General features: G+C 35.5%; 1 protein-coding gene across 3 annotated transcripts in view; it reads right to left on the bottom strand.

Moving 5' to 3' along the window:
* The window catches only part of nphp4 (nephronophthisis 4), a 159874-nt gene that overhangs the window by 107832 nt on the left and 38811 nt on the right, over nt 1-13231 (bottom strand). For 2 of the 3 annotated variants that reach the window (XM_059503769.1, XM_059503771.1), the window contains one exon: nt 11451-11587. In XM_059503769.1, the coding sequence (XP_059359752.1) occupies nt 11451-11587 (137 nt within the window). The remainder of the gene's footprint in view (nt 1-11450; nt 11588-13231) is intronic. The other variant, XM_059503770.1, reaches the window with a different exon arrangement.

Genomic DNA, 13231 nt, shown 5'->3' with positions numbered 1-13231 from the left:
GTGTAACAGCAGTATCATTAGCATGTTATCCACATCCACCCACTCAGCCTCTCTTGCACACACACACACACACACACACACACACACACACACACACACACACACACACACACAGCTTTCAATTGTTGCAGCTGACAAACACCTCTCATTGATGATGCTAATCACTGCCCTCTACTAAGAAGAATATCAACAAAACACACAATTGCACAGATGTACACAAAATATTCAGACAGTTGCCACAACATAACAAAATACTGCAAACTTTTAGTCAAAGGCCAGTCCAAAAAAAGCACCCAAAAGATTCCCAGTGGCTCATAAATGGATTAGCCAGTTAATACTAGACGGGTAGATTCAGCTGACGCTAACTTCTCTCGACATGGAAGAGGCTTTATACAAAAGGTCAATAATTCAGAGGAGAAAGAGTGTGGGAAAATGCTTTGTTGAGGCACCAATGTATAAAGTAGTGTCCTAAATTGAAAAGTGATAAATGGAAAAGCACGATGGTAATAGGTCTTTTCACATTTTATTCTTTGACCATTGAAAACAGTAATCGAACATCAGCAGTAATGAAATGATAAAATCTAAAACCACCATGGCCATTTATTGAGCGTCGCGCTTTGTTTAGAAGGTCTTTTCAGACAGTTTGATTCAATTTAGGCATATTGTGTTCTTTTAGACCATCTTTGCATGTCATTTATAACTAATTTAAATAACTGTGCAGCTCTGAAAGTAAAAAGAAGTATTTTTCAAATATAAATCAAATGAGATTAAACAGTAGTGAAATTAAAAAGATATAATCTTGTATGAAGGAATAAATGAAAACATTGGATAACAGTTGGATATTTAATTAAAAAAAAAATTGTACCTAGAATCCAATCCTTGGATAAAACTTTGTTTTAAAGTTGCTAGATCAATTTTGCATATGCAGCTAATTCTGTTGCAACTAGAAATTGTTTTGGTGTCTCTGTGCTTATATTTGTATTGCATTTATAATGGTTTGGATTTTTTTAGGCAGGCCTGAAAATAGAGATCTAGATATTGGCCCAATTTCACCAGGCTTTGCCAAACTGTGAGCAAAAATAGCCATGGTAATTGTGAAGGAAGTGTTCGAGCTTTGGGCCAAGGCTTATCTTACACAGCTGCTAACAGTAAATAGTGTTCTCAATCAGGATGAGGGCAAAGATATGGATGAGGAGAAGGTCAAGGATGAGATGAGGATGAGGAAAAGGATGAAAAGGAAAAGGACAGGACTAAACTTTAACAACTTTTTTTTCTTTTTGCTAGAAGTTAGTAAGGTTAGTACCACAGATTAGTTCAAGTGGTAACATTTTCACTGGGCCACACACACAAAGCAGGTTTCAATGTGTGTGTGTATATATATTAAATATATATATATATATATATATATATATATATATAGCGCTGGCATAAAAAGTCAAGTGACATTTCCATCAACCAACCTGAAACTCACTCACTCTGGCTCAGGACCCGCTGACCACCTTTGTAGTCGAATTAGGGTTCCTGACCCAGTGAATCATAAACCCACACTGTTATTTCTGAGAAGTCTAAATACATTTCAAGCACTAAACCAGCACTGAATACCTACAGAATATAGAGGAAGAAACCCTGGGCTCATGCCATGGTGATCAATACTGTTAAAAACAACAATCCCCTGATTTCCTTTTTCTTTTACCTGTCTGGATATATACACCTCAGGGGGTTGGGGGTTTCAGGCATCTTTCACAGACTGAGATGTGTTTAGAGCGTCAACAATATCCTGATGACAATGCATTGAGAGTCACACTCTCTAAAGGTCAACCACCCACATGAGGGCCAATTAGAGCCTGCTGTCAACTGCTATCACATGTGAATTATCACCTCAGAACTGCAGAGAAGTGACGTCAGGAGATGAGAGTGCATATTTTGATGAATATCCCCTCCCTCAATTCTCTCATATTATTTATCTCAATTTCTCTTTTTGTTTTCTGTCAACATGGTCTCCATACTTCTTGTTAACTCAATGAAGAAAGTGCATTTTTTTATTTAAAGCTGCTGGCCAATCACAGATGATGGATTCATCTGAGTACCTCTGACCCTGCTAAAGATCATCTGCTGTAAATCTTTGAGATGGAGGCCACCTGTCTGACTGGTACATCACATTTGTTTTTGTTTTTTCCATGATTTAATCAGAGATGAACGTATGTGTGCGGAGCAAAATAACCCTTAATCTGTGATCAGAACATAATGGGTTATGGATTGATCAAAGAGTATACATGTCAATCTATGTATTTCATTGACAAAAATCTGTTTAATCACTTCTTAAAAAAACAAAAAATAATAAATAAATAAATAAAACAAATTACACAGAAATGATTACGCTTTAATAAAAAGCTCATCCATTTAAAAAAAAAGTGTCTCACACGGCTCCAAGGGGTGAACAAAGGCCTCCTGTAGCGAATCGATGTGTTTTTCTTACAAAAACACATCGATTTGCTACAGGAGTCCTTTGATCACCCCCCGGAGCCGTGTGAGACCCTTTTTTTTTAATGGATGAGCTTTTTATTAAACTTCTCATGAACCGATGCCGTGCAACACCCGCTGAGTGGCATCAAACAGCTTGAAAGATCTAAGACAATTTTTAAAATAACTCCAGCTGAATTCGTCTGAATGAAAAAAGTCACCTAGGATGTCTTCAGGGTGAGTCATTTATGGCTTAATTTTCATTTTTGGATGGACTAACCCTTTAAGAAGCATATTATTATTATAATCAATATGTGCATTGGTACATTAAAAAGTAAGTTATTATTATTGTGTGATCCTGCTGCTCTGGTTATGTAACTAGATTTACATTTCCAGAAGGAAATGCTTATAAGTTGCAAAAGTATAATGTTTCATTTATGCTCAGGTAAAGATTTTGAATGCTGAACATTCAGCAACCCTGTGTAGGTCAATGGAGAGTTTAAATCTTAAAACTATTTTGAATAAGGTAAAGATAATACATAAGGCTGAAATTTTCTACAAAACAAAATTCAGAGTCTGTACTGTAAGCAGTTCTGGGTGAATTAATAGCAGATATTTAACACCTGAGGTTATTTTGAGGTTTATTTTAAACAAGCCCTGCCCAGAACTTCTGACAAATATCAATACAGGACTGCCAAGCAAGAACTATAATAAAAAAAACTAGGAAAAACTGTAATGATATTATACACCAAGAACAACAAAAAGAGACTCACTTCAACATGACAACAATAGACGTCCTATGAGCCGATTATAGCTCGGCTAAAATAGTTCCTTTGACATTCCACTGACACAGCAGGGAAAGTGACACAGCCTGAGCAGTTTAGGAAGCACAATTAAAAACAGGCTTTTGTGAAAGGTGGGTGCACATGTCTGTCTGGGCTTTAAGGACATAAGGTTTAACTGCCTCACACAATTAAACAGTGAGAAGCACCACCATGAAAGGGTGAGAAACAAAAGTTTGTCACAAGTCGTCAAAAATGACATTGTTATCAATTTTCATTATACTTCAATTTTTCCCCTCTTGTCCTTCTGCTATTATTTCTCTCTCTCTCTCTCTGTCTCTCTGTCTCTCTCTCTCTCTCTCTCTCCAAGTTTAAGGGATGACCAAAGCGGTGTGTCTGCAGTGTGTAAATAATTGCAAATGCATGAGTGCATCTGTCAAACATGGTTACCAGGGTCCAGGCTCCACACACACACACACACACACACACACAGTGTGCAGACAGCCTTCACAGATCCACACAGCCTGAAACACAACCACACTAGAATACAGAATACTGTCTAATGAAAATTGCACTGCTCTCTTCCCACAATGCAAAGTGAGCCTCTTGGGGGGTGAAGAAATTGCCGTAACAAGACTTATCTCTTGAGATTGTATCTCATGGAGAGGGCACAGACCACAGCTCCAAATCAAACTAATTACTAATTTGTGCTCATTTGCTGACACTTTCCATCCAAAGCGACTTATATCACATCTTAATTAAGCGTGACAAAAAAGTGCCAAGCGATAAGTCTGTCAGGAATAAATCAATAAATAAAAATAAATCAATTTCAGTGAGTAATAACATACATTGATCTAGTATTTTTTTAGTGTGTGAAAAAACATGAAGTTTTCTAAAGACATGAAGCTAAATAAACCTTTCATTTTTAGATTAATTATGCATAACAGTTTTTGTAGTGGCTACACAAAGTCTGGGGTCAGGAAGACTTTGAATGCTTTTGAATAGTAATATTTTGAAACATTTTATCCAGTCTTGAGTATCACATGATCCTTCAGAAATGTTTTTAATATGCTGATTTGGTGCTCAAGAAACATTTCTGTGCTTAATATTTTTTTGGAAATCATGATACTTTTTTCAGGATTCTTTGATCAATAAAAAAATTCAAAAGAACAGCATTTATTTAATTTTTTTTGAAGATAAAAAAAAAAAATCTAAAAGTGTTTAATGTCACTTTCGATCAATGTAATGCATGCTTGATAAATAAATGATTTAAATTTCCTTAAAAAGAAAAACTTTAAAACAGTAGTGTAGCTTTAAAGGTCAAGGTAGTGTTGTCAAAACTACTTTTTAAATACCGGTGTAATCGAGTACCCAGTCAACCCGGTTCTTGATGCACTATACCAGTAGTTCCCAAAGTGGGGGTCGCGACCACCGGGGGGTCGCGAGATGATTTACAGAATTTTTTTTTTTTTTTTTTATGTTAATGTGAGATGGTGAAAAAAAAAGTCCGAAATACACATTTAGGTCTTTATTTTATTACACTTTGTCTGTTTGCGTCTGTAGATTTCGCGTAAATTCAACAAAAGTTAGCGTTGTAAATCATCCTGCCGATCCGCGATCTCTGTCTGCTATCTTTCATCACAGGCACGGCTGGAAAGCTCTCTCTTCACTGTACAATGCTGTCAGATCCAAATATGGTCATTTCCTTTTTATCAGCAACCAATCGCAAAAGTAAAAGGGCTGAATGCGCAATCTCATTGGCTGATGATAAATCTTTAAAGCCTGTTTTCTCAAAATGACCTTTCTCTCATACTCCAAGTACGAAATCTCCACTTTAGTAGCACCTATATACACCAAACTTTCCAGCCTTGTACCTAGTTATATTATGAAGACATTTACAGAGGGATTTGTAAATATATTATTCCTAGCCTGATTTATATAACATTTTATTACAAAAAACATGGCGAAAATCATTTTTTTAAGGCTATTGATAGTATATTCTGATTTACAGGATAACAAAAGTAGATATCCATAAATCCCTCTGTAATTTTTTCCCCATCTAATATGTGAGCACAATGAAAAAATAATTTTTAATCTGGATTTATCCAATACTCAGATTTCGTTTTTTTAAATATATACAAATTAGCGCATATTTAATTAGATATTGCCTAATTTGCATATTTAAACATTAAATTACAGAAAACTTGTAATACATTTTTTTCTCATCTCAACGTAAGTAATCAACTGGGAAAGTTTTATGGTGATATGTGCTAGTTAAAAAAATTATGTTAACAGCATCAAGGCGTCTATTACGGCTCACCTTCAGTCCCTTTTGGATCACTTTCATAAGTGTTTCCCTGAAGGAGACGCTCCCGACCAATATGACTGGATAAGGTCACCATTTAATGTAACCACGGCAAATCATCTGGCGTCAGATATGGAAGATGCGCTGATAGAACTTTCAACCGATCGAACCCTGAGGACGGCATTTGACGGCCAGACGCTGGATGAGTTCTGGGTTTCTGTCGCGCTGGAATATCCACAGTTGTCGAAAGCCGCGTTGGATGTCCTCATGCAATTATTTTTTTTTATTCACAATTTAGCACATATTACATAAACAATGCAATCACAAAAAAAAAACATCAAAAAGAGTACTAAGGCCCATATAGATTGGAACTCTTGCAGTCTTGAATGCTGTTTACTTGTAATCTTAAAAATGAAATTAAAATTATAAAAATATAAAATTATCTGCTCCACCCATTGACCAAATCTGGGTCCTGATTGGGAAATCCATACATGTATGTAAGGCGTTTTTTCTGAATACAAAGTTATTGTTGTATGCCTGTTATAGGCAGCTTGTTCGTATTCTGTCTGTAAGCATTTCACAGTTATGGATGTATTTGTTTTTGTCCATAATTTGTTAATAAAATAGCCTGGCTTAGAGATTGTGTTCCTTTTTGTTTTAGCTCTGTCAGTATGTAGCCAAATCGCAAATCCTCACAAGAGGGAAACACAGAGGGGAGGGGGGGGGTCGCGGGTCGTCAGCAATCTAATATTGGGGGTCACGGTCTGAAAAGTTTGGGAACCCCTGCACTATACGAAAGGTGTGCAGATGCGCTCTCTTCATAAAAGTACTGAGAAATGGCAAATCAAAAGGAGGAAACACACCAAACTAACAAAACACTTTAAAGACTGACAACCAGATCAAATGAAAAAGTTCAAGCAGGTTAGTTTCACTGTGTTTCCCATACATTTATTTATTTGTGGTGGCCTGCCACAATATGAAAACTGACCGCCACAAACAGATTTTTTCAAAAGGCTTTGACTTCATTGAATAGACATGAGCACTGCGTGTGTCAAAGTTGAAACCCAGTATATCACAGTATTTCTGAAGGAAACCAGCTGTCTTCAGAAAATTATGGATGTCATTTCTATTTCTTCTTGCCTGTAATGCCTGAGCAGTGTTTGTGAGCACTGGCTCAGCGATTATTTGATTACAGCCGTTACCGGAGAAACCTCTCTCACCCACTCTACAAGCATCTCCTGCTGGCAGAGAATGAATTTGCATATATGCCGACACAAATAGAGTTCAATAAGCGTGTTTTTGTGTTTTGCTTTTGTACCAAAACTGGTACCGAGAACTGTGGATTTTCAATGGTGTTGGTACAGAATACTGAAATTTTGGTACCGTGACAACACTAGGTCAAGGTTATGGCATTTGGATGATATTTTGTGGGGTTTAACCTACTACCTTTCAATTACAAGCTTCAAACATAAACCATTATGCTGCATTAAAACCATTCCCACCATCCACCCACCAAACCCAAACATCTCTACCATCTGATGTTTGGAGCTCTTTACAGCCTCTTTGCACTTACTTTGTTCATTTAAATCTTCATTATAGAAAAACAGGAGCAGATGGTGTTTGTGACTGTAGAAAATTTTGTTAGATTTATAATGTATATGTGAGGTTAATTAGAGAGAGACAATGCAACTCTAATATGAGAAATCTGGAACACACAATGAGTTAGTCTGCAGAACAGTCTACATTCTAATACAAAACCTATCACACTGTGCCAATGAAATCAACAATGGTTTGCAATGCTGACTACTTTATCCAGACTGCATTCAGAACACCTGTGCATTTGCTAAAGCAATGAAGGCAATAATCTACCTAAAAGTCCATTCATTCCAGGTGTTTATTTCGGCACGCAAAAAATACTATAGTGTATTTACAGTTATTTGCTTCAATGATACGAATACAACTCACCTAACCTCATTAACCACCAAATTAATGGAAATTCTGGAATAAATTATTTTGCAGGAAGAAAATGTGTGGAAATAGATTAGTTACAACAGCAGAATGTTTGCTTTTGTGTTATGATGGATTCTGACAAAGAAAGGTATCACTAAAAAGTCTTAGTGCACCCTTCAGTAAGTATGAACATAAAGTATCAAAATACACAATTAATATTTCTGACCTTCTGACTTTTATTTTAGTATTATTTAGAAGTTTTTATTAATATTTTGAACAGCCCTAGCATATACAATATATACAATTTATTTCAATTAAATCGTAGAAAGATTCACAAAACGAAAGAAAAAAAATGTGTGAGTTACGGTTCATTGTGATGCGTTCCAAAGTTCTTGGAAAGGAAAGAGATGGCAGTTGATTTCTTTATTTTGCAAAAGCTTTACATTTTTGAATAATGTCTCGCTTCTATCTGTATAACCAACCAGTGTTGGAATGACCATCACACCAGCACCTTGCGTGCAAACACCAAGGTTATAATCGTTAACGAAAACGAAAGAAAAAATGAAAACTAGGTGGGAAAAAACATTGTCGTTAACTGAAATAAAAATAAAAATGAGACATTAGAAAATAAGATAACTAACCAAAACAATAATGTGTGTTTGGCACAACTAACTAAAATAGAATAAAATTATATATTAAACGTCCTTAGTTTTCGTCTTTGTCAATAGTTTCCGTCTTTGTCAATGTCTTTCATAGAGCAAATAACGTTCAGCTGCATTTCCTTTCCCTGCGTCTCTCACACACCCGTCTCTCTCACGTACACACACACACACACACAGCCCCTTCCCTCCATGCTCACGGCGTCTCCATGAGAATGATTGTTCGACATTGAAAGCACGTTCGCGAAAGGTTGGTATCTTGTGAACACCTTTACACAATCACACATTAAAAAGTGGTATAAAAATAATTATATTCTGAATATAATTTTGTCAGTGTGTCAACCTTAAAAAAGGAATTGCTACTTTAGAAATTTAACTAGTCGCAAGTTTGAGGTAAAATGCACTCAACTGACTAGCTGCGCAAATAAATGCTGATAATGAACATGGATTTGCGCAGCTAGTCAGTTAACAACGGCTCTGTGTAATAACAGCTGCTCTATGTGAAATCACGCACCTGATGGAATTTACCGCTGATTAGAGAACCGGCTTTACTGACGAGATGCGCATTTGATCGGCCGATCTTGATCGGTGCACCCCTACTGTTTACATATTTGTGCCCATATGTACTGTTTTATTTTTGAATGAATATTTTCTAAAATTGTATGATGTTTTTGAGTTATTATTACAAAATACTTTTTCTGACCTTTTACAATCTTGCCCGTGACAAATAACCTAAATTATGAAAAAAGACTAAAACTAACACTAAAACTAATAAAAACTAAACTAAAACTAAGCATTTTCAAAAAATAAAAACTAAACTAAACTAGCAAACCCACTTTAAAAACTAATTAAAACTAAACTGAATTTGAAAACAAAAAAAGTCAAAATGAAATAAAAATAAAAACTAATGGAAAACGCTAAACTATAATAACCTTGGCACACACAGAATATTTTTGCAACATTGCAGCCTGTTCATTATCAAAATAAAATACAGTTAAAGAAACAAATAAAAAGTTACACTGCTCCATTGTACAAAATTTATTGCGTTCAGTGTAGGGCTGGGATAAACGATTATTTTTTAAACGATTAATCTAGCGATTATTTTTTCGATGCATCAATTAATCTAACGATTAATTTTTCCGGACCGATTCGATTTCGATTATCTCCCCATTAATTGACTACTAACAATTTATACATGTTGATTAACATATCTGAATGAAAAAACCATGAATTCCTTAACATTGCAATATATGTTTATTGCTCTTAGAATTACAAAATAAAACACTGGCTAAGAATGCATTACTTTGCAATTGTATAGAGCATAGCATTCAATAAAACCTTGAAGCCTTGAAAACACATAGCTTACTGAAACAAGCTTACTGAACACATAGGGCCTAGCTTACTGAAAAAAAAGTTCTTCTTTCAGATGAAAATAACAACAACTTGATGTCTAGCATTCAATAAAAAAGTTCACCCAAAATACTTGTTTAGAGCAATTGAAAGAATACAGTAACCAATGTAAACTTTAGGGCTTTAAGCTAATACAGAGAGTGCTTTTCCAAAATAAAAATAAAAAATTTAACAGTGGGAGCCAGCAGCCTGTCATGGAGAAAAAAAAATCTCCGATTGCTCCACGTGAAACTTTGGCGTTCCGCCCTTTTTCTATCGTGTCTAATGATTTTGGTTAATATTCACGAGGGGTGGGGGAAGAGAGAGAGGGAGCGCTCGTGTAGTTTGAAGACTGTGAGTGAAACTGCGCGTGAAACTTTGGTGTTTCGCCCTTTTTCTATCGTGTTTAATGATTTTGATTTTGCACAAGGGAGAGAGAGAGCAAGAAGCGCTTGTGTTGTTTGAAGACTGTGAGTGCGCGCTCAGCCGGGGCTCTCTCTCGTACGCGCTCTGTCACTGTCACTCACCGATCAAATAAACACCCGCCAAAAAAAAAGATCAATGCAGAAAAACCCCTGGATTGGTTATATAACGTTGGACAGAATGTTGCTCCGGCCATCGCGTATATTCAGCGCACATAAGGTAAACGTTTTGCAAACGTTTTTTAGAGAAATAAAAACAGGTCGACGAATCGATGCGCATATTTTGCGTCGACGTATTTTTTGCGTCGACGTCATCGATGACCTCGACGCGTTGTCCCAGCCCTAGCTCAGTGTGACCAGTGCCTCACTGTACTGATATAGCCGATGTAAATAAGGATGTTTTACCTAGGATGGAGTACCTAGCCTATAATATATAATATTTTAGCATCCAGATACATTGTGAATATGGAAACATTTGGATTCGTGCCAAATAAGAGAGATAGGCATCGGTTTCACCTTAAATTAATTTGTTTTTGGAATTACGTTTTTATAGCCTAAATGCATAGCCTTAACTTTAGAGGATTTTTTGTGGAGAGAAACTAATAAATGTGTTTTTAATGTTTATAAACATTTTGCTTTAGCCTACCGGCATTTTAGCCTACATTGTTTCTGAAAGTAACAGAGCAAATAAAGTGCGGCATGAGCCTATAGCCTACGCAACTTATGTTTTCTTTTTTTTTTCTTTTTTTTTTTACTTTAATTTTAACTTTTAAATCTTATACAAGTAGCGTTTTTTTAACAATGCCATTTTTTCTTTTGTTTAGTAGTTGTGCATTTGGCCAAAATCTAGAAAAGATGATGTTGTATTGACCTTGACTAAGCGCACCGGGTTATAACCGGTTATAACATTCAGATATCTTCCTATTTTTTTTATTTTTCTTTTTGAGTAAAGAAACCACTGTACTTTATTCTAATTATTATTTTATTTTTTTTTATTTTTAAATAACGTTATTAACTGGTATTTATTCTACACAAACCAGTTTCGGAATGGTATTAATACAGAATGCAGGAACAGATGTGTTAAAATATAGATTCTGCATGGAGTGAACCAATTGATAATATATATTTTTTTTCAAGCCCTGATTTTAAATACGTTTTATTTTTTTATTTTTCTGTTTCCAATTTTAACTACAATTTTAGTAATTTTGTTCAATTTTTTTTAATAAAAAAATTATACATAGAAATACTATATAGTTTTTATATAGTTTTTCTATTTATAATTTAGTTTCAGTTTTAACTATAATAACCCTGTTCCTGGCAACTACAGTCTGTTCACAAACCTGTATATTACCCTTTAAGGAGGAGTCATATCATAACTTCTGAACAAAAAGGTACTTTAGTTAACATAATTAACAACATAATTAAGTTTAATTTACATAATTGAATGGCCTAAACGTTTGGTTGGAAACATTTAGTAGCTTACTGTATTCTGGCAGTCTTTGTTGAGCAGATGGAGTAGGTTCGATTCGAAGACCTCGACAGAGGGCAAGAGTGCCACACGTAGGCCATCCAACACACACGAGAAGCTCTTCAACAGACGAGGTTTCCGCAGCACATCTGCTGCAACAGAGATGGAGTGAATATAACGTTAACATTGTACTCGTTTCCTGCATGCACAGCCAATTCAATCCAGTCATTTTATTATTGTCCTTTATATTTAATGGCCATTCATTTTTACAGCATTACAGCAACAAAGGATTTAATTAGACAGTAAAAATTAATTTATCAGCACGCTTTCAGAATGCCAAGATCCTCTTACTCATGGCAATGCATTCAAATACATAAAAAAAAAACAAGTGCACGGGATAACAAACTAGTGAGTGGTGCACAAGAGAGCCCAATGTGTTCCAGAAGCTGGGAAAAATCCATGCAGTTGAGGCCAACGTTATGGAGCTCCATGTGGCCCAAATTCCTCTTCTGAATTAAAAAAGAATAAGGACCAATGATAATTTATCATTTGGAGTATGTGTCTGGCTGCATCACAAGCACATTTCCTCCAGCTGAGATCTTTGGCTGGCCCCATTTCCGATCTCAGTAGGGGTCTCGCTAAGAAGCATTTCAAACATTGTCTATTGAGAAAGTCTTCTGCATATCCAAGCCATTGCACCCACTTTTTCTTTTCTTTTTGGTAAAGACAAAATTTGAGCTCACTTACCCACAGGAGTCTAAGACACTCCTTAATCAGTTTAAAAGCGTCCTGAAAATGGTCACATCACATGTTTGTGATTGTCAAGATTTGCCCGGTTTGCCTCAGCACATCCAAACATGCTCAACTCACAGCAACGCAAACCTGCTTCTCTTTGAAAAACTCATCCTTGATGTTTTATTTAGACGTCTCAGAGAAATATGCAGAAAATAAAAATAATAAAATGAAATAAAATCTTCACATACAGACAGGTTAAGTCAATTATCCCCCATAATTTTTCCAAGATAATCATCTGTTATACAGCATTTAACCCTAGGCTGACCGGTTTCTAAAACTGATGTGCATTCCCTAAGTGAAAGCGGTCTATAAATCAGTTTCTTCTCAAAGGTACGGGGTCTGAATGTTTATATGATACATGATGATTCTTTCAAAGATTTCTGATGTGAGACCAACTTGGAATGCAAGAAGAATAATTTTAAAATATTTGATTATGTACACAACCGTTCAAGTGTTTGGGGTTAGTAAGATTTTTGATGTTTTTCAAAAGTCACTTATTCTCACCAAGGCTACTTTTATTTGATCAAAATATAATAAAACAGTAATATTGTGTAATATGATTACAATTTAAAATAACTGTTTTCTATTAGAATATATTTTAAACTGTAATTTATTCCTGATATGGAAAAGCTGAATTTTCAGCAGCCACTACTGGAGTCTTTTAGATTTCTGATTTCTGATTAAATCAATATTAATAACAGTAGCTTAATATTTTTTGAGGAAACCATTCTGCAGTTTTTTTAAAGATTCTTTGGTGAATATCATGGACCGGTTTTACTAACAGCTTGCGCCAGCGCAAACCATCTTTTAGGGATGCACCAATATTCGGCAACCGAAATTATTAGGCCAAATAATCGAAAACGCCAAAAAATATGTACCGAACAATTACTACCGCAATTAAATAGAGGCATGCACTAATGCAGCAAACATGTCGGCAGTGTGAAAGTATTTAAAATTATCAGAGAAAGATGCAGAAATCATTACAAGCATGAAGCACCGGC

Source organism: Carassius carassius, chromosome 21 (genome assembly GCF_963082965.1).
Source record: "Carassius carassius chromosome 21, fCarCar2.1, whole genome shotgun sequence".
NCBI lineage: Eukaryota > Metazoa > Chordata > Actinopteri > Cypriniformes > Cyprinidae > Carassius > Carassius carassius.
The sequence above is the reverse complement of the archived record's forward strand: the minus strand, read 5'-3'. Positions and strand labels throughout refer to the sequence as shown.